This window comes from Euprymna scolopes, chromosome 7, assembly GCF_053919585.1.
Source record: "Euprymna scolopes isolate OS-2025 chromosome 7, ASM5391958v1, whole genome shotgun sequence".
Taxonomy (NCBI): Eukaryota; Metazoa; Mollusca; class Cephalopoda; order Sepiida; family Sepiolidae; genus Euprymna; species Euprymna scolopes.
In genome coordinates this window covers 74,376,817-74,400,117 of record NC_136488.1, presented here as the reverse complement: position 1 = coordinate 74,400,117, position 23,301 = coordinate 74,376,817, and the positions used below count along the sequence as shown (strand labels likewise).

General features: G+C 32.2%; 1 protein-coding gene across 4 annotated transcripts in view; it reads right to left on the bottom strand.

The window, feature by feature from the left end:
- The window catches only part of LOC145279784 (phosphatidylinositol 4-kinase beta-like), a 285,155-nt gene that overhangs the window by 59,604 nt on the left and 202,250 nt on the right, over positions 1-23,301 (bottom strand). For all 4 annotated transcript variants that reach the window (XM_080131111.1, XM_080131109.1, XM_080131112.1 and 1 more), the window contains exon 4: positions 656-790. In XM_080131111.1, the coding sequence (XP_079987237.1) occupies positions 656-790 (135 nt within the window). The remainder of the gene's footprint in view (positions 1-655; positions 791-23,301) is intronic.

The window sequence follows — 23,301 nt, the reverse complement described above, 5'->3', positions numbered from 1 at the left end:
GCTTTTTAATCGGTTTGGGTCGAAAATTTGAGCTGCCAAGTGGTCAAAGTTTAAAAGATTTGACCTTTGCAGTGTCTAGCAAACTACTCAGCCAATTTTGGGTCTAAAGATTTGAAATTTACACATAACAGGTATTCAGGCATGCAGCAAACAGTTTTATCAGTTTTGGGACAAAAATTTGGCTGTCAAAAGGTCAAAGTTGAAAGAGTTGACCTTTGCAGATTCTATAAAATTCCTCCATTTTAATTTTGGGTCTAAAGACTTGAAATTTTAGATGTAGGTAACTTGGGCATGGGTAAAACTTTCTATTTTGATTTAAGACCAAAATAAATGTCATGGGGTCAAAATTGGAGTCAAAGTTTTTTAAAAATTGACCTCTGCGGTCTCTATGAAATTACTCAGACAAATTTTGGTCTAAACATTTGAAATCTTACATGATATGTATTCACACGTAGGGCAAGTTATGAACAATACATAGGGCCCGAGCAAAGCCGGGCTGAACTGCTAGTAGGTAAATAAAGAAAATAATTCTTATTGTCTCTTGAGTTCAAGCTAACAATTTTTGCAAAAGTCAAGGGTTTTTTTTTATTTATTTATTTTGTAGAACCTTTAAATTCAAGAATGGTCTTTGAATCATACGAACAAAAATACAAACCGGAGTTCTTCATTAAGAATCATGTGCTTCAGCTTAACTCCTTGTGAGTTTTTCCAAGTGGGTTTCAATACATCAGCAGAATATGCTCCCAAGAGCCAGGCAGCTCGGATAGAGAACTCCACACTTGAACGACACCTGGAAGATAAAAAAAAACAAAGGAATCAGTCCATAGAATTAGTAAGAAGAGGATTGGCATAGTCAAATAGCATTAAGTCAAACTCAGAGAGTAGCATAAAAATTAGATTGTCTTTATTTTTATATTGCCGACTCATCTGCCCTCATTTTACTTATCTATAAAGTATCATTTCTCTCCACTATTTCAAACCTCAAACACGAGTGAGAGTCCCAACTCGGAAAACTTCATTGGAACCATGATACAGTTTTGTTTCACATCATTTAAGATAGAAGTGTGATGCCATCAATGTCTCTCCCCTCCAAGAGTTAAAAAATGAAAAAAAAGAAAAATTATAACAAAAAGAGTAAATAGTTGATTAGCAGAACAAAATTATAGGAAGTAAGGTTAATAAAAAGACAGGAGGAGGTGGTTCATCAAGGAGCACAAAGGCCATCTGAAACAGGATAGTTAATCAAGGTATGGCAGTGAGTGGGACAAAAAAAATTGAACATAGAGGTCAATTTAAACTTAGTTTACAAACAGTTTGAGAGCGGGAGCAAGTTTTGCAACACTTGACTACAATTTACAGACAATCTTGAGCTTGCAATAGTTAACAGCAGGTTATGGCTTATGGTAGATCAAGATGAGCTGATGTCAACTGATGACAAACAGGCCTCAAGAAATAACCAACATGTTGACGTTAGTGTTTGGAGGGTCGTTTTCCATAATGGAGTCATATACGCACATGGAGTGCACTAAATGAATTAGTCTTGTTTCTCTCAAGTCTGTTTTTTTTTTTTTAGTTGTGAACCAGTGCTCGCCCTTGGCAGTTGTCAATGTGAGAGATGACAACACAGCCAGAATGAGAAACAAAGAGAAGAGAAAATGAGTGAGAAGAAAACCACGGCACACACACCAGAGTTAGGATTGGCAATTGTCATTGAGAAGGAGAGCATGGTTTCAAAAAAGTAAAAGAATTTGTTTTTTTTTTTTTTGTTTGTTTTTTTTTTTAAGATGTTTAAATGCTAGATTTTTAAACCCTCTCAACAAGCATTAACAATACTCGTAACTTAACATGGAAATATAAAACTGTTGCAAACTTTTAGTTTGAAACCTTCCACTTTTAACAGAATAGTTTGATACCTAACAACGGGTGCATGTATGATTAGGAATTTATACAAATGCAAGGGTTGCACAATTCCCAACCACACTTCTGGCAACACTGCTGAAATCTAGTGGCATGCTAATCAAAAATAATGTTGGGATAAGTGTAGAATGATTAGCGTCATTTTGAAATTTTCTTTCTTCTGAAACTAGGTGCCTTTCAAGTCCTAATGCACCATACTATTTCATCCATAAATGGAGAAATAGATTCATACATTGGCTAAAGCTATTAAAACAATGACTTAAAAATTTTCAAATTTATGACACATGGTATTCCTTAATAGTCACCTATCTAAATACTGATCAAGATCAACATTGCTCAATTTTGGAGCAAGACAAAAGACAACTAATTGTTCCTTTAAAATAAACACACAAATGAACAAAAAACACCAGGCAGATAGCAATAATGTTTAAAGCATCAAAAAGTCCAATTTATTCTTAATTAGTTGTATTGATCGAATGATGCCTGAAGTATTTCTTTATCTTTGGCTTTTATTATTCCCCCCCCCCCCCAAATTATTTTTCTTAAATAGGATTTTGAAAGTTTAACTTAATTATGTTATTGTTTGGTAATTAAACTTTTAATTAGAGCAACCCGTTATAAAACTATAAATAATTTTGTTATGATAATGTTTTAATCTCTTTAAAATAATTGGATGAAAATAGCTTTCAAAACTTTCAATTTTTTAATACATGGGGATTTGCTAATCATTTTACAGACAGAAATTATTTGCAAATATTCAGCAGATTAAAAGCTTCCAAATTCCTTTCAACTGTTAAAATGCCACAAAATAATTCCTTTTATTTTTCTCAAAATATTAAAATAGTTCAAAGAATGGAAATGTTGATGGATTTAATTTTTTTTTTTTTAATTTACTTTCAGTACGTTATGCTACTGTATTTTTTATTTAAAAAAATAATCAATGGTAAATAAAAATAATGATATAAAAGTCACATAGATGTGAGAAACACATGCATACTAGAAAGTCACACATTCTTATTAATATAGAAATAAAAAGAATAAAGAGGATGTGCTGTAACCACTTTAAGAAATCAGTTAAATGAACTTTCTTGTATGCCATAGGAAGGCGGGGGAGGGGGGTTAATGAATCTAATGTAATTAGAATGCCAGTCAGACTCATTTCTCACTCAGGTTTATATGACATTACCTCCACATTAACATATCTAGTATTTATTAGATTAAAATATTTGTTTTTAATTAGTAATCATTAGAGTTGTGATTAAACGCTCATATACACATTCTTAAATCATAACTGAATTTCAGGGTTGGAGAGCAGGTTTCATACAAAGGTCATAGGGTTTGCCAGCTGAGATTACTGGCAAGTAATTTGGCAAAGTTCTCATCATGACGAGGTTAGTAGTAGTAGTAGTAGTAGTACCACCACCACCATCACTAGATGAGAAAAGATGATAACTAGTGATGTAGCTGTTTGAAAGAGGAAGTCTGTTGTCTAGAGTTGAGATAGAGTGTTCACTTGGGAGTTGGTCAGCTGGAGAAAACTGATATCTTTTTTTTGGGGGGGGGATAATGCTTTTTGGTAAAAAGGTCAGGTTCAGTTTGATATTTGGGAGATGAGGCAGCATTTGATGTTGAAGCGATTACAACTACCCTTTCAGAAATCATCTCCATCTTCTAAACTGGTACATCCTCTCATCACCATCACAATCATGAAGAGTAGTAACATAATAAAAAATAAAACAAAAATATTAAATGGAATTTCCACAGAGTTTCTTTTCAAGAAATTCACATCTGTGGAGACCAATATTACACAGCTGCTTTCCCATTGACTACAGAATGATTGTTTTTCAACAAATACCTGCTGAACCATCCTTTTAAATAATCACATTCTGTCCATTCAACCCATTATTATCAATCCTCTCATCGTATTGTTCATCACCCAATGCACAATTTCATAACCCTAATCTTTAAGAAACCACTGACCTTGCTAGATGATGACTCATCAGTATAAAACCAAATGAAAAATAACTTTTCCTATCACTATTTTAATTTTTAACACCAGCTTGTAACTGAAAAACTATCTAAAAATATATAAATTATATAAGAATGTATACGAGTGTATTAGTTTTGGTTGTGCATGGCCTGTATAAACCATTATAAATCGGTTGTAGCCAAAAATGCAGGTTCAATCAGCATCAATTCAGTTTATAAATTTATTAAACAGAAAGGAATAATCAAAAACAAAAGATTGTCTCCGACATTATATTGCTACTACCTCCTATTGGGTAGGACATCTTTTACAGGTCCGTTTTGCTTGAAGTTTCCCATTCAAATTTACAGCCTTGGTTATGTAACATAAGTAAAATAAAGACTAAATGTTTGAATTAGGTTAGTTGATGTCTATTAATGACTATTGAGAAAACAAAATGACAACTAACTACATTTTATTTCAGTATTTAATTTATGTATTTCTATTTTATTAAATGCTAGCGTTTTTCTCGGCCATAAATGTTTATCTACCAAATTGATCTTAAATATTGCATAGACTCAATCCATTATATTATCCTTTCAGTCCCCACCCCTTAATCCTGCTTTCATTTTATCTCGCAATTACTTATTACTTATAACGTCACCAACTAACTTTCGGGAGACCCCCCCCCCCCGCTTTTCTTTTATATCGCAAGTTTCTTAAAAGGTGACTAGTTAAAGTTCAGAATAAGATCATGCTTTTCTTTTAACGGTTAATTAAAAAAAAAAAAAAAAAAAAAAAAAAAGTCTTTTTAACACTGATGTTATTAAAACAAATTCTTTTCTACAGTTTGCATTTTGGAGATGGAAGTGTTTTTTCGAGATAAGTGACTTCTATATTAATCGTACTTTTTATCTTTAGATTCAAATATTAATAACTACATTCTATTTCAGTATTTAATTTATGTATATCTGTTTTATTAAATGCTAGCGTTTTTCTCGTCCATAAATGTTTATTTATCTACCAAGTTGATTGCAAAAATAGATAAGGTAATTGTATTCATTTTTAGTTCATGAGAGGGGAATCTATCACCATACTTTCCCTTAAACACGTCCATTGGACTTTTATTAAGTATAATATTTAATAGTATTTTTTTTTTTTTTTTTTTTAAATGGAGAATAGAAAACGCATTGTGGATGCGTTATCGGCAGCTCCCGTTACTCTCGCTTCTCCTTATTTGTCCCTCAGTCCTCATTTTTTAATGAGTGATTTTTCTGACAAAGGGAGAAGAAAAGCTGTTTTCTAGGTTGGCAGTATTTTGCGAACAGTTGGCAGAGATGGCGGAAATTTCCTGTTTCTATGTCTATCCTTGTAGCCATGTCACTAGTAAGGGTGCTGGAGGTAAACGTTTTATCTGGGCTGACGTTATCCGCCTGATAGTCAGGGACCCGAACCTTGGATTAACCACTAAGGAGGCTGTCCTATCAGAAGGTGCAAAGTACTGGGGCTGCTGTATTGCCATTTGGTGAATGGATTCTGGACCATGCAGTAGCTTCTGGTGGGGCCTCTCGATGCCATATTAGTGGGTAATTGTAACGGCTTTACCTTATGTTCTACAAAAAAAAAAAAAAAAAAAAAATTCTTCGTTTTTTTTCTCTCTGTCCTGCTCTAAGCAAATCTGACGACCTAGTTCACAAATTTCAAAATTCCATCATGACAAGTTTCAAGAAAAAATACACGATTAAACCCAGTTCTCCAACTTCCAACGTAGACCCCTACTACCATGTCTCCTTCAACATCAGGGGTCTACGTTCTAACCTTCCAGAGGTCGAAGCCCAATTACAGGAGACTAAACCAGACCTTTTATTTTTAAGTGAAACTGGAATTGGACAGACTATTTCCCTAAATAAGTTGGTAATTAAAGGATACTCTAACTTAACTTCCAAATCTGACTCCCAAGATCCCATGGGCATGGAATATGTGCCTATATTAAAGATGGCTTTCCATGTGGTAGGGACATCTCCAGAGAAGATCCTAACTTACCCTATATGTGCTTCTGGGTTGCACTAGCTCACACTACCGCTTTTATATTTACTCTCTATCGCCCCCATAACAGCAGAGTTACTATCTAAAAGCATATCCGAAAAAATTGACCAAGTTTTATCAGCTTATCCTTCAGCTAACATTCACGTATGTGGAGTCTTCAATGTTCATAATGTGGAATCGTTGACCCACTCAAACAAGACTAATGATGAGGGGAGGTTCTGTCATGATTTCTCCATTGCTTATGACCTCACTCAGATTGTTCACGAACCCACCCGTGTGCTCGACAATGACGGCCAGTATATGAGTCTACTAGACCTTTTTCTCACAACTTGCCCTGAACTATGTTCAGTTTATGTTCTGTCTCCTCTTGGATATTCCGACCACTCTGTTGTATCAATTAAGATAAAAATGAAATGTAATAAGTCCCCAGACGTACCTCTCCATTGTACAGTATATCGATACACTAAGGCTGACTGGGATAGCTTCCGTACATTTATATCGGATCTACCTCTGCGTTCCATGTTTAAAAAGGATGTGTCCTCTATAATATCAGAACTAACGGAATGGTTAATTGTAGGTATAGACCCTTTCATACCCTTGAAAAAGTTCCAGCAAAAACCTAACAGATAGCCATGGTTCTCTCCAGAATGTGCTGCTGCCATTGTGCACAGAAATCACTTTTTCCACTGCTTCCAACATAATAGATGTATAGAAACTAAAGCCATTTTCAGGACTGCCAGCAACCATTGTAAGAAAGTAATAAAGAATGCAAGAGAATTGTATGCTCAATCCGTCAAGTCGAAAGTAACTGAGCAGCAGCTTGGTTCCCACTCGTTTTGGCAAATAGCAAACAGAATCCTGAACAGAAGCGTGTGCTCTATCCCAACTATCATCAATGGACCTAAGGTAATCTCGTCAGCATCAAACAAAGCCAAACTCTTTGCCAAGAACTTTGCAGCTAATTCTACTCTTTGCGACCAAGGCTGCCAACCCCCAATATTTCCTCCTGTATCAGAAAATATGCTATGTGATATGCATATATCTGTATGTAATGTTGCCAAGATAATCGAAAACCTTGATTCCAGTAAAGCAACTGGCCCTGACGGTATTGCAATTATAGTACTCAAAAAGCTTCAACCAGAACTAGCGCTCATACTTACAAAAGTATTTAAATGTTGTCTTAAGGAGAATAGCTTCCCATCACCCTGGAAAATCTCACCAGTATGCTCTGTATTTAAGAACTCAGTTGATCGCTCATCCCCCTCTCAGTACAGGCCAATAAGTCTCCTGTGCATCATGAGTAAGTTGCTGGAATCTGTGTTAAATACAAAAGTAATCAACCATCTCAACAAAAATAACCTTCTTAGTGACACTCAATATGGTTTCCGTTCTGCTAGATCTACAGCAGATGTGCTTACAGTTATATCTCATAGGATTAGCAAATCTCGACGGAGGCAACCTTTTTAGGGCAATTGCTCTTGACATATCTAAGGCCTTTGATAGGGTATGGCATAAAGGTTTACTTCACAAGATCTCTAGCTATGGTATAGCTGGAAATGTCTTCTCAATTATTAAATCATTTCTTTCTGATAGGTTCATAAGAGTAGTAGTTGAGGGACAAAAATCAGAAGCTCACAGTATTAATGCTGGAGTCCCTCAGGGGTCCATCCTGGGCCCAACTCTTTTCCTGATCTACATTAATGATCTTCCAAATCACATCCTTACATCATTTGTAGACATTTATGCTGATGACATTACCATTTATGGTAGCACATCTAAGACAGTAAACGACCAAGTTCTCTCCGATTCTCTCTCCTCTGATCTTGAGCACGTGGTACAATGGGGAAAGGAGTGGCTAGTTAATGCATCTAAAACCAAGCTTCTCTCTTTACATCAACATTCTGATTCACATCTGGCATCAATTGAAATGAATGGCTCTCGTCTTCAGGAGGCCTTAAGTTTTGGCAAGCTTCTGGGCTTGACCGTTACTCCTGATCTTGAATGGAACACGTATATCAAATCTGTTGCCAAGGCTGCTGGAAAAATGGTGGGATCTTTCTATCGATCCAGTAGATATCTCACTGCTGATGCAATTCTCTATCTATATAAGAGCCAGGTATGTCCAAGGATGGAATACTGTTGCCACATCTGGGCAGGAGCTGCTAGAGAGGACTTGTCCTGCCTTGATAGAGTTTAAAAGACTTCGTAGTCTTGTAGGAGATGTCCTTTTCTCTTCCCTGCAACCTCTATCTCACAGAAGAGAAGTTGCGAGTTTGTCTCTGATGTATCGTTATTTTTATGGAAAGTGTTTGACCGAGCTTCAGTCTATGCCCCCCCCCCTCGCCAAACTTTCACAAGAAACACTCGTCTAGCTGAAAACACTATCAATAATTCTCCCCACTCTTTATCTGTGCCTAAACCTAAACGTAGATTCCATGAACAAAGCTTCTTTCTTAGAACTGCGCGCCTGTGGAATTGTCTTTTGTTTTCCTGCTTTCCGGCTGACTACAATATGGTTGTCTTCAAGTCTAATGTAAATAAGTTCTTGATGAGCCGTTCTACATAACTTAAAAAAATTTACCGAATTTCTATTACTAATGATTACTATATTGTCCAATGTCTATTGTACACTCTTTAACCCTTATCCTCGAGTGGCCTCTTGGCCTTGATAATGTGGTGATGCCTGTGTAAAAAAAAACAAACAAAAAAAACCCAAAATGGTTGACAAAAATTGAAATCAAATTAAATTGGTTAACGTCGCTTATGTATAAACCCTTCCCCACTTTTCATGCATCTATTTGCAATAGGAATATTCACTTGCATGTTAAAATGAATCCATATAAAAGAATGGATTTGTGATGAGTACTTATGAAAGCATTTACTCATCATTAATTTAAGTTAATTCACCAAATAGCAAAATGGAGGATTAAACTTAGAGAAAAATGATAAAAAGATTATGATAAAAATTGATATGGGTTAACACCAATGTGATTATAAAAGTTGGAGAACAAATTACAATTCATTTTTGCTCAATAAAAAAACTTAGATACTCATTGCAAGAATAATTAAACTTGAAGATCATAGAAACCTTGGGCATTAATTTTCTATTTATTAAAAAGAGATATTTAGCATCAGGGGACAAAGAATAATATCGGTAATTTGGAGATTAGATTGAATATTATGCGAAACTATAGTATCAAAACACAATGTATATTATGATATTACGCTCTTTTTAAAAAAGCATGTATACAAGTAAAAACTGATTAAAAAAAAATACTTTTTTTTTTTTTTTTTTACATAGGCATCACCACATTATCAAGGCCAAGAGGCCACTCAAGGATAAGGGTTAAAGAGTGTACAGTAGAAATTGGACAATATAGTAATCATTAGTAATGAAAATTTGGTAAATTTGATAACTTATATGGAACGGCTCATCAAGAACTTGTTTACATTAGACTTGAACACAACCATATTGTAGTCAGCCGGAAAGCAGGAAAACGGAAGACAATTCCACAGGCGTGCAGTTCTAAGAAAGAAGCTTTGTTCATGGAATCTACGTTTAGGTTTAGGCACAGATACAGAGTGGGGGGAATTATTGATAGTGTTTACAGCTAGATGAGTGTTTCTTGTGAAAGTTTGGCGAGGGGGGGACCATAGACTGAAGCCCAGTCGAACACTTTCCATGAAAATAACGATACATCAAAGACAAACTCGCAACATCTCTTCTGTGAGAGGTTGCAAGGAAGAGAAAAGAACATCTCCTACGAGGCTACAAAGTCTATTTTGAACTCTATCAAGGCAGGACAAGTCCTTTCTAGCAGCTCCTGCTCAGATGTGGCAACAGTATTCCATCCTTGGACATACCTGGCTCTTATATAGATAGAGAATAGCATCAGCAGTGAGATATCTACCGGATCGATAGAAAGATCCCACCATTTTTCCAGCGGCCTTGGCAACAGATTTGATGTACGTGTTCCATTTAAGATCTCGCAGCTATCAGCATATAGCTATATAACACACACACATACACTTGAATGCCTACTAGATATTGTCTTCAAGTGTCTAAGGTCTCTTTGTACAGGGGTTTATCAGGGCAACCTGGCATAAGGTTACTTTTTCCTACAAGTAAACTGACTAAATATTCAAAATCGCAAAGATATTTTTTTGGGCTACAAATACTATCAGTATGGCTAACCCACAGTGGCATATATGAGAAATAGTGCACCTTCTTTAAGTGATAGTGCCTATAGTAACACCACTATGCTAGATCCTTCACCAGACTAAGTGTATTCTTGTCCTGCAATACAGTAGAGTCAAGAGACCACTAGAAAGGTATGCTATAACGTAGTTAACTGGTCAACTGGTAAGAGGAAAATTCATGTTCTTAACTTCCTTACTTACTCAACATTTGAGACGTAAGGGAGAACTTTACCGGAATATTCAAATATCTCGTATACAAATCAACTGCTGGTCCCTTGATTTTTGAGAACTCCGACTCAAGTAAAATGAAAGCAAGAGAAAAATATACAGACATTCAGCCATGTGTGTTGGCATATTTTTGTCATACATTTCAAAGAATAAACAGCTACAACATTCTGATCGCAGACAAAGAGCACGAGAGTTACATGTTGATCCTATCATACACATACGGATCCATAGTCATATAATCATGAGCCAGACTAAAAATATAAATCAAAATCTTTGCAAAAAATCTTTTAAAGACAAAATGGAATTTCAGCGACCGAGAGAAGGAGGGAGGGTCTAATCCTGCATCTCATCATGTTGTCTCCAACAGATGCATTTCATTCATCATAAAGACCTCTTCGGATCTGATTGAGCCTAAGCAACACAATTCATCTTGACGACTGATTTTACTCAATCTAAGCTGATAGAGAATAAAAATATACTTGCTCTTTGGCAGCCTAAAACTCATTGTTAACTCCGATTGCGTACCACAAATCAGGTTCTATGCAAACAAGAGGTAAAGAAAAGGCAATGAATAAGTCTTATTAATCAATTGTTGTGAGACAGCTACAAAAATCATAAAACATCCTTCAGAAAGTAAACAAAAAATTCTATACACTCCTTTTATACACATTCTCTCTGTAATATTATATATATATATATATATATATATATATATAAATATCTCAAAAGCTGCTGTACAGTCATCAATTACGAAACTACACCAGATAAGACAGTAAATCTTAGAATTTATAAAGAATCGAATATTTTTTGTATATAATAGATCTTTATAAAAAAAACTAAGTAGATCCTCTGAACTTAAATGATTTGTCAATGTGGGTGTGTGTATATATATATATATATATATATATATATATATATATATATATATATATAATAAATTCCACAGCCAAACAACGCCGCAGCTCACAAGAGCCATGACAGTCAACGAACCGGTTCGTTGACTGTCATGGCTCTTGTGAGCTGCGGTGTTGTTTGGCTGAGAATTTATTATACAATCTCTCACATTCTGAAAATAATATATATATATATATATATATATATATATATATATATATATTTTTATAAAGTAATAGGGTTCGTGTGTTTCTGTCTGTGTGTACAGCTCTCCACCATCAATGAAATATAAAGGAGGTAAGAGGGTAGATCTCTCCTGGTAGAGAAACATTAGAACCCATTTTAGGATGTTTCTGTTATAAGAGACATAAGAATCTTTGCCTAATTTCTTTGTATACTATTCTACAAACAACCCCCATATCGAATGACTTATGCTCATTTGCATATCACATTATATTAAATCTCTTTAACTAATTACCTCGACCTTATTACATATTGGAAATATTCTAATCATTTCAACTGTACTATTTACAAAATCTATTTAACATTTAATCTATCTTCTATCTTCTATCTATCTATATCTATATCTATATTCTATATATCTATAAAAACAGAGATGTGTGTGTGCCACAGACGATTTCTGATTGGTTAATCCAATAATCACATCTCCTAAAAAACAATCGTTTCTACGCTCTTACCTTTACCATAAAATATTATGGCTTTATTTATTGTCCATCTTGGAAAGGTTTAATCGTTTAATAACTTGTTATTTACAAATTAAAAAAATACGAAACTATTATACGAAACTAAACTACACGAAATACGCGCACACACGCACACACACACGTTCACTACTGTCACGTTGTTATGGCAACCAAACCCGCTGACTTCTTTTTCTCATTTCACTCGTGGTCTTAAATTCATTTTGGGTTTGTATTACTGTACACATAGATTCGAATAAGTTGCCAAAAAACAAATATATAACAAATAAATGTTATCAAAGGCAAATTTTTCGTGTTTTTATTCAATTTAACATGTTTATTCAGCTCGAAAAGCATACAGTGTTTACCGATGTATTGGAAAATTCAAGATGGCGGCCGATTCTCTCTTTAACACGGTAAGTTTGGAAAAAGGTGTAATAAATAAAAAACCGGTTAAAATACTGTTAAAAACTCGCTCAATATATGTTACCGTGACATAGGTTGACATATACTCGGCGGGTTTTTAATAGTATTTTGTATAGTTTTTTATTTATAACACCTTTTCCCAAACTTACGGTGTTAAAGAATGTGTGAGACGCCATCTTGAATTTTCCAACACATCGGTAAACACTGTATTCTTTTCGAGCTGAATAAACATGTTAAATTGAATAAAAACACGAAAAATATATCCAGTTTTTATCGGTTTTTTACCTTCTCTGCAGAAGTACAAAAAAAAAAACAAAAAAAAAACGGAAGGTACTTTTACAGAATGTTAAACTAACCCTAACCGATGTTTTATGTTTAGTTTAGGAAAAGTCAGAAGAAATAAAAGTCATTATTGCATGAAATATACGTATTTAGTTGAAGTATTGTTTATGTTAATTCTTTCGAAGAAATTTAGCAAGAATACCTGTAAACCAGGAAATCGGTAAAATGTCATCATGGATGAATACTTGTCTATTATAATTTCTACCCTTGACAAAAACTTAGCCATAACAAAAGAGATTTATTGTTCAGATTGTTTTTGAGATTGATTTCTAAAAAGATATTTTATAAATAAAATCGACTTTAAAATTAAAGACTTAAATTACAATAATTGAATTTAAACATTCTTATTTCAATATTTGGCACATAACACCTGCAAAAATGATCACAATGTCAGGATTTCATTTTATTTCAGAATCGATGGCAAATACTAATATTTAACATTAGTTTATCATTTAAGCCGATAAAAAGCCCTTTTTTTTTTCCGAGTCATAAAAGGATTTGGAGTTTCCTAATCAACCTTTCGGGTGCAGTTGCACGCTCTCAAAATAACTAAAGTGTTGGCTTTAAAAAAATTGGTTCATTAAAACTAAACAGGTTTAGTTTTAATAAAAAAAAAAAAATTTAAAAAAAATCGCTTTGGTAATTAGATATGTCGTATGGTTATCCCTAATCGCTGAATAAAACCGCTAACGAGTTGAATGATTACGACATAAAATTAAACTCGGGTTCCTGAAACGGAAACTTCGTTTGTTTTTGTTTTTTTCTTATCAATATATTTACATTGTTATTTTGTTTTCATTTTCAATCATTCGAACAGTTTTCTTTTTCAAGTAATCCAAGTTACAAAATTCCCACTGTTTACAATGCTAAAATCACAATGACTAATGTATACCTATTAACCCTTATCATTGAGTGGCCTCTGGGCCTTGATAAGTGGTGACACCCATGTAAAAAAAAAAAAAAAAAAAAAATCACTCGAACAGTTTTCTTTTTATAATGTACAGTTTTAAAAGTTTAAAAACGATATAGTTTTTACTTCAGGAAAATTAATGGGTCAGTTTTTACGATGTGCCCTGTTAAAATACTGTTAAAAACTCGCTCAATATATGTTACCGTGACATAGGTTGACATATATTCGGCGGGTTTTTAATAGTATTTTGTATAGTTTTTTTATTTATAACACCTTTTCCCAAACTTACGGTGTTAAAGAGGGTGTGAGACGCCATCTTGAATTTTCCAACACATCGGTAAACACTGTATGTTTTTCGAGCTGAATAAATATATTACATTGAATAAAAACACAAAAAAGATATCCAGTTAGGTAGAAAAGTAACTTATCTTGCCTTTGATAACATTTATTTATATATTTGTTTTTGACTATTTTTTCGAATCTATGTGTACAGTAATCTTGCCAGGATGCGGAGGAAAATGAATGAAGGGGGAGGGGAATAAAATAAAAACATTTTGGAAACAGAGTAAGTTTGAAAGAATTGCTTTGCACAGAAAGAAATTAATGAAAAAATAAAATTAAATTTCTTTTCTTTCTTGATTTTTTTTTTAGTTTTTTATGAAAAAGGAAGTCAAAATTAAGACTATAAAAAACAATTTTTATTAAGAGCGAACCTCAGTCGTCAGGTCTGTAAAAAAAAGACGTGGAATAATAAATGTTTTCTAATACAAATTGTTTTTACTTATGTGTTCATTTGTCTCTTTGAAGTTCGTTTGTTTAATATATCGGTTTGCAATATAATTTTGTCATTCTGTCAGACTCAAATTTTAAATCTATATATCTATAAAAGTGAAAGTGTGTGTGTGTGGGGGGGGTGTACATTTCCCTACGAAATAACTCTGTCAATTTTTAGTCTACAGACTCGAAATTTGATATACAGGGTACTGAGATTTGGAAAAATCTATGTGATCGGTTTTTAGCCAGAAATTTGGCGATTAAGGGGTCAAAGTTCAACGATTTGAGCTTTGAGAACTCTACCAAACTTCTCCGACAATTTTGGGTCTACACACTTTAAATTTTAGATATAGCTTCCGTGGACATGGATCTAACTTAATAACTTGATTTGAGGCCAAAACAATAAATTTTCAGGGGTCATAATAGGGGTCAAAGTTTAAAAAATTACCCCCTTTTTTTTGCTCAGCATACACCTCCAAACACCCGGGCAACGCCGGGCACCCATGCTAGTATATATATAAAGCTGTTTGTGTGTGTGTGTCTGGTTACGAATAGGCTCCTATATGGTTGACTATTTTAAAAAACTGATTACATATAATGATAGATGTATCGAGGATCAGGAATGGGTATGTTTGATCTGGCAGAACGGTGGTTCATAAAAATTGTGGGTCTGCGTTCGCACCTGGCCCCCAAACTATGGAAATAAAAAATTAAAAAAACGTTTACAAGGGTTTTTTATATAGATGTACATAATATTTTGATAAGTATGTTTCAACTTAAATAGGGATGGTATTATAAAATTGTGGGGTCTGCTTCGCGCCTGTACTCCATGAAAATATGGCACAAACTTTAACAAAGACTTTTCATATCTATTTGCGTGAGTATACTTTGATAATTATGTTTCAGTTTGAAGAAATATGATATAATAAAATTATTTTACGTTCGTTAGCGCATGACCTCCATAGAACGTAAATATGTCACAAAGTTTAACAAGGTTTTTTAAAAGAGGTGAGAGTTCACAATAACACCTTAACTTTAATCTTAATTCACGTTAGCTTTTTTTTTTTTTTTTGGAGTTGAATCATATTGTGTCGAATAAATTCACCTCAAATTCACGTTGTTAAAGTGAAAAGCAAAAAAAGTCGGAACTTTAGACAATTCTCAACACAAATTTTACATAACTTTTTTTTCCTTCTCCACTTGCACGTGGCACTCTTTCGAAAATAAATAGATAAATAATAAAAAATAAGTTACTTGTTATCGTGTCAAAAGAAGGAAAAATCCTGCTCACGTGATTACGTGTCTTTCAAAAACATTTTCATAACCTTTTTATTTATATATCTGTTTAAGCTTTTTTTTTTGTCAGTGTACTAGAAGGAATTCAGTTGATTAGAACCCTTTCTGCGTGTTCTTTCCATTACAATAGTACAACCCTGATTCCGACGGCACAATACTACACCGACCAATACTGTAAAACTAAAACGAAGCTGTTCTGCTTGAAAAGGGTGCCATTTTCTTATTCATATCGATTCTTTGCTTTAAAAAACTAAAGTAATTACGTGTTTACTTTTTTAATATCCCATTTTGCTGCTTCAGGTTATTTTACTAAAGTAAGTAAAGTTTTATTATTTTTCAAAACTGTTTTTGTTTCTTTGTTTTTCGATATTTTGTCAATATTATTTAGTAAGAGTGTTTAGCAGAAAAGCCAACAAACAACTACCTGAAAAAATAAATATACAAAAAATAAATGTTACCAATAAAAGCTCAGTTCATGATTTTTTGTTTTGAAATAGTTTTTAATGCTCTTTACTTGAAATAATTTCAGCCAACCAAAATTAAAATGAAATTTGAGGCGATAACTACTTAAATGAATTTTTATATAAACTACACATGCCATAATCGAATATTCCTCAAGCACAAAATAACGGAAAACATTAAAATATTTTTATAAATATTCCTAACGTTGATGGAACTCTCTTAAATTGTTAACACAGAATGCTCAGGTGTCCCTCCTTCAAATTGAAAACGGGGCTCTCCATTTCAAAGTCGCTGCCATTTTCATTTTTTTGTAAACCGGTTTGTGAATTAAAAAACAAAATTTTTTTACAAACTACTTAAAAATACAAACCAATGAACTTTTCTACCATAAAAGTAACTTTTATTGACTATGGTAACATTTATTTCTTGTATATTTATATCATTATATATATAACATTTTCTCTTTGTAAGGAAACATCATTTTGTTGGTCACTCTTGGCTACGAATGGAAACAAAGTTGACATAAAAAAAAAATACATTTTCGCGAAAATTATCTTTTCTTTCATCATATTTTGCTTAGGGTAAAATTTTTGAGTATCAAAACCTATCTCTTTACAACCCCCTCCTTTTCATAACCTATCATACTTTCATCAATCACAGTCCATTTTCTGTAGGCTGTTTTTGAACCCAGTCAACGACGGGTACTTCTGCTAGTATATATATATATATATATATATAAATCTAAAAGTGTATTCTCATGTAAAATTTACCAGGGAATACAATGGAAGTGTTCTTGAATCTCTAATTATACCCTAAGAGGACTATTAGGGTATAGGGCATAATTTATTTAAAACATTAAAATATCCTATTTTTATGAAATTTAAATCGTATGTATTAAATCGCCTGGGAAAGACAATGGAAGTAGTCCCTAATTTTTGTTACCTTTTATGTGCTAAATATCTATGTGCTCTCACCTCTAAATAATCCATGGAGAGAAAATCCCCTTAAAACTTAAAATACATATATCCAATTTTAATGAAATTTAAACAATATGCATAAGAAACTAATTCAAAGAGTTTTCCAAACACTTCAGCTTCTTCTGACTATATTAGAGAGCAAAAAGTGAGGAGGATGGCAACAGTAGTAAAAATAAATAAATATGATCAGTGAAAAAGTATATAATAGTGATCATTATTCAATCCAAGTAATGTCAGGTCTTCTTACTATTACATTATATATATATATATATATATATATATATATATATATTTATATATCTCTATATAAATAAAATGAACTCATTTTTTTCCCCCCGTCTGATTTTGACATTAATAGGATTAAAAATCAAGATATATCATGCAAATATAATATGCACGAACGGCAGAACAATATCTGAGATGTGTTATAGGCTTATTATTTCTCAAATTCCTCGATAATCTTAGATTTCTATACTTTTTCTGCTGAGAAGTCACGGCCAAAATCGGTTAAGATCAATGAAAGTGGTAAAATATTTTCTCTCTAATAAATTCCTCCTCCCCCTGCCACCACTTAACACCGTTTGGGGATCGTTCCCAAGGAACAGTTGAGAAGAGAACACCGGTTTGGCTTCGTAGTTCTTTCATGTGAAGTTATTTAAAATCACTAAACTAAGCTGCAGTGTTCTGTGGCGTAGTGGTTAGCGTGCTGGACAGTTCACATTATATTTTCACGTTCGCACCGACCTACCATAGTCGTTTTTTTTTTTTTTTTTTTTTTCCCTAAACAACTGGAATGGACTTTTCTTGGTGGCCGAACTGTTAACGTTGCAGATGTTTTTTTTTTGTTTGTTTTTTTTTCACACTTTATTTTCCTACTTTTACTCATGCCTCCGGGTTTGATCCTTCCTACTTACCTACCATAACATTTTTTCCGTCCCGGAAACAAACACTCAGGCAACGCCGGGTACCCCCGCTAGTATATATATATATATGTGTATATATATATATTGATCATTGTTCACAGACAACGCATGACCTGTTTTAAGCCTTTTGTTACTGTATTACTTATGATCTCAAAGGATCTTCCTCAAGGTACTCAACCCACTCTTTAATGAATGACATCATAAATTTTAATGGTTGGCGTTCGATAAATAATTCACTTATTTGACAAGAAATTTTTTATCAATAGAGAAAAACAATGTTATGCATCTTATTTTTAAATGTATAAAAAAAAATCACATTTTACATTAAAAACTTTTTGAAAATTCATTTTTATTTTTATTTGAAATTTTATATTCGAATAGTTTTATCATCAAAGAACACCAAACACTTCTGATGAATGTATAGTCATGGAACTGCATTAAAAAGTTGTTTAACCAAGTCAAATTATTGTTATCTATCTATACACAACAAAAAACAGATTTTAGATGCTATCTTATTTGTTGGTCCTCCATATATGCACTAAATGATAATGTCAACCATGATACATTTATATCAAAGTTGGATTAATCAACATTTGTTATCTTAAGGCTTTCTTCCTATATATTTTAATCACAAATACATATTAAAATATTACTAAATTTTGGTATTGAGTTATATTTTTAAAAAAATAAATAAAAAAACCTTCCATTGTAATTCTATTTATTTGTAATTTGCAACTAACGCAAAAAAAAAAAAAAAATGAAAAAAAAGAAAGGATATCTATTTGCAACTAACGCAAAAAAAAATGAAAAAAAAAGAAAGGATATCTATATTGTCCATTAAAAACAAAAGGAAATATCATCACGGGTAGTAATAATATTAAAGATGTAGTTCAAAAAGGAGAAAGAGATATAGCAGACAGAAAGAGGGTAATTTTTTATTGTTATTTTATTCTTTTATATTTAACTGGCTTTATAAACTTACTCTACTTGATCAAAACAATTTAATGAGCCAATTTTTTCTGGTGTAAAAATTAACTTTTATATATTTTTCTACTCAAGATTATATATATATATAATCTTTGCAAGCACAAGTTGATCAGATAATCATACACACTGTAACAATGTAAGGAGGTGAGAGATGTTTTTTTATGACTGGTTTCCATAGTAACCACGTCGCTTCAGCGACTACTGTTGCTACTAATTCACTGCTGTCACGAAAAGAGAAGTAACAAGTGAAACAGAGAATGAAAGCATAAAAGAGAGATAATTGGTGGGGGGGGGGTATTGAAGCAGACGAGTGCTGTATATTATTACACATGTGCTTATGGGGGCAAAAAAAAAAAAAAAAAAAAAAAAAAATTTTTTTTAAAAAGTGAATTTATTAAAAGCCTGAAAAAAAATCATGGATTACAATAAAAAAAACATGCGAGTATGAAAAGTAATATGGTTAAGCTTAAACATGGAAAAGTAACGGTCTAGTTGTTAAAACTGTAAAAGAAAAGGACAAGATTTTCTAGTAAAAAATATAAATTTATAACTTAAAATATTGCAGCATTAAGAATTTTTTAAATTCAATTCATAACATTAGATAATCAATTCTTAATGCTGCAATATTTGAAGTTAAAAATTTATTATATTTTTTACTAGAATATCTTGTCCTTTTCTTTTCCAGTTTTAACAACTACACCTTTACTTTTCCATGTTTAAGCTTAACCATATTACTTTTCATGCTCGCATTTTTCTATTGTAATATATAAACAAAAAAATAATCTAACCACACCTCTTCCTTATCCTTCTTTCCTCGTTAGATAACTTAGTTAAAATAAATAAAATTCAACAAAAAATAAAATTATATAAAAAAAAAACTGAAAAAAAGCCTCTTCAACAATAACTACTCCTGATGATCATGGATCAAAAGTGATAGAGGAAAAAATGGCGAACACAGAATCACTCGGCTATATACTTCACAATTTGCTAGCATAAACCAAGGGAAATTCTCAACAAATCGAGATAATCAGCAATGAGATCAAAAAAAAAAAGGAAGAACTCTTTTGTATTTAATCAGACATATCTTGAAAATGACTTGCTGCCTTAATATATATATATATATATATATATATATATATATACATACATACATACATAAGGGAAAGAAAGAGAAAGATAAATAGATATGAGGATGGGATTTTGGTTTGCTTTTGAATTTTTTACTGTCTGAAATACTGGACAGAAAAAGGAAGATCAATGGCTTCTGTTATTTTCATAAACCAAAATGCCATCAAATTTATTAAATTCTGGTATTTTGAATGCATATAGATGATGATAAAGTATAGAAAATGAAAAAGAAAATTATATCAGTTTCAGAGGAATGGAATTTCAAGTGAAAAAAAATCTTTTCTTCCATCAATGACTCATGCTTTTTAGGTTCTAATGCACAAGTTATACACCAACTCAACCCTGATGCAATAAAGTCCTTTTCTCTCGTATCAACCAATAATTCTATACATTCTGAGCGATCACAACAAATACAAGAATTGACCTTTCTTTAAAGATATCTAAAAAGAAGACCAACTAGATCAGATTAACTTTTTTTTAATATCAAAATGAATTACAATTTTTATAGTTTAGAAGAAATTTATAAAATATCTTCTAAACTACATAAATTGATTACAGAATATAGCAGTTTAATATGAAAAAACACATTTTTTTAAAATAATTCATTCTCAATTACCCTCTATTCTTCAGATCTTTAATGTTCAACCGAAAACTGATTTGAGACTAATCAAAAAAGCACCTACTCACAAATCTTTGTATTTCTTTTTTCAGGTTTTTTTTTTTGGGGGGGGGCTCAAAGGACAAACCAATAACTGAAACCATATTCTACTCTGACTTCAGTCTACATTACAAAATTGTTGAAACCTTTGTTTAGATTCCTTATATCTACATATTTTCTTTGAAAACGTATCTAGATTTAGATAGCTAGTTTAGATGGATGATGCAAATACATTTCCTACCAACATGCAATGTCATTTTATACGCCTTTCCCCTGGTCTCCCATTCAAAAATATTTTATTGATAAAATGTTAAATAGATTTTGGAAATTTATTCATCATATTCTGTTTAATGTTTGTTAGTTTTTTTTTCTTTAAAACATATTGCCATGTTTTGGGTGGATTTAAAAATTGACTTCTAAACTAACCTACTTCTGGCCAGGTCTTTATTTATCCATCTTTCAAGTAAATTCTTATTTCCTTCCACCTTTTCCTTGGCAACCCTGCTACTTTAACTTTTATGTATCTACTAACCCCAAAACTCGTTCATTCTTTCAACATGGCTACATTATTGGAGTCTTCTGTTCCGCACACATCTCGCTACATTGTTCAGATTTAATCTTTCTCTGAAGTCATTAGATCTAAGCCTGTCTGTAAGACTCCTTAAACATCCATCATATCATCATTACTATATATTTAATGAAATATTTGTCATTAAATATTTATATCATAGTATGAGCAAAAATTGAACAAAACTAAGAGTACAAATATTTCTAAAAATTAATTTTATCAAAATATGAACAACTACACAGCAAAAGTCACTAAAACCTATTTTTTTAACTCAAAAATATAAAGAGCAATGAAGACGGAAGTGGCATCATTAAAAGAGGTGACATTTTGTGTGCCAGAATTTATTTTTCTACATAGTCACCCACATTCTGAATGCACTTTTGCCAGGAATTCAATAAAGTATGTTTCCGACACACGTCCATGACAGGGGTTGCTCTCAGAGTCACACACAGTCAATATCTGCAACAGAGTTGAAACTTTCAGGTCATGAATGCATAAGTTCAGTCATTATTACAATGCAATTTGCAATCTCCTCTGATCCATTTCAGTGGAATAAAAGAACAGGAAGCATTACTTTTGGAATGTCCCTCATATTTCTCTTGGTCTGTTTGCGCAAACTTTTCTCGGAATCTACTGAGCCGATCTAGTTGAAATTTTGTACAAAATTTTGCTATGATAAGGTGCAGTGATCTAAGTATTATGGTATCCGTTTGCTGCACAGTAGGCACCACCACAGCCGTATGTAAAACGTCAGCATTTTACACAATAACAGCAACGTCATCATTTTATGTTTACTATTTTCTGAGTCAATTTCTATGAATGGGCATCAGCGCTATAAGTGTTAATGGAAGTAACGTTTATTTTGCTAGCAGATTTTCATATTTACATTGTAAAACCAAAATTTTTTTTTAACGAACTACAGACGAGAGTTAACAAAATAAAACTAATTCTGTTGACACTTATGCATCTAAAGATAACGTTGCTTACAGGCCTCCATACTTTTTTGGAAAAAAGTGCCAGAAAGAAAAAACTATTACTATCATTTTAAAGAATAAAATAAAACAAATTTTTTTAGGTCGATTTTGGATTTACAATTTTTATTATCTCAAGAGTCATATATTCTATTATATGAATATATTTTTTTTTAGAAACCTGTTATAAAAAAAAATCTTTGTTTAAACTTTATATCACGGAATATGTGAATTCAATATCATTTAAAGTTTTTTTTAAATAATTTTCTTAAAGTTGTAAATAAAATTAAAAATAAATATGTTAAAAAAAAATAAAAAATAAACGCTTTTTCTTGATATAATTATTCGAATTACAATAAAAAAAAAAACAGAATTCTAAAAAAATCATTGTTTTTAAATAACGGGATTTTATATATATATATATATATATATATATATATATATATAACTATTTTTAATTGATCTTTTCAGCTTTAAAAAAACGTTGAAATTTTTATCAACCTATTCATTTTGCTTAGCTTTTGTAACAGGGGGGGGGTAAAACATCTAAAAGAAGTATTTACTCTTATATATTTAACGAAACATACTTTTATGATATAAGTTTATTTAATAATGAATAAATATCGAAAATTTCAGGAAAATATGATTTATTTGATGTTTGCTAGATTTTTAAAACATGGGTATGTCTACAGCTTCAAAGATGTCACCACATAAGAACATTGTTTTAAAGCGTCGATAATGTAAACATGATTTTTGTCTCGCATTTTCATTAGTTTTGCATGCTGTAACAATTTTTTAAAAATATTAGTTTATTTGAAGCTTCTTTTAAATGGTAAAAAGTTAGGATAATAATATTAAATTACAGTTACATCATGTTACATACAGCAAGGGTTAAAACTGTGGCGCGCGTTGGAAGTGCCTACTGCA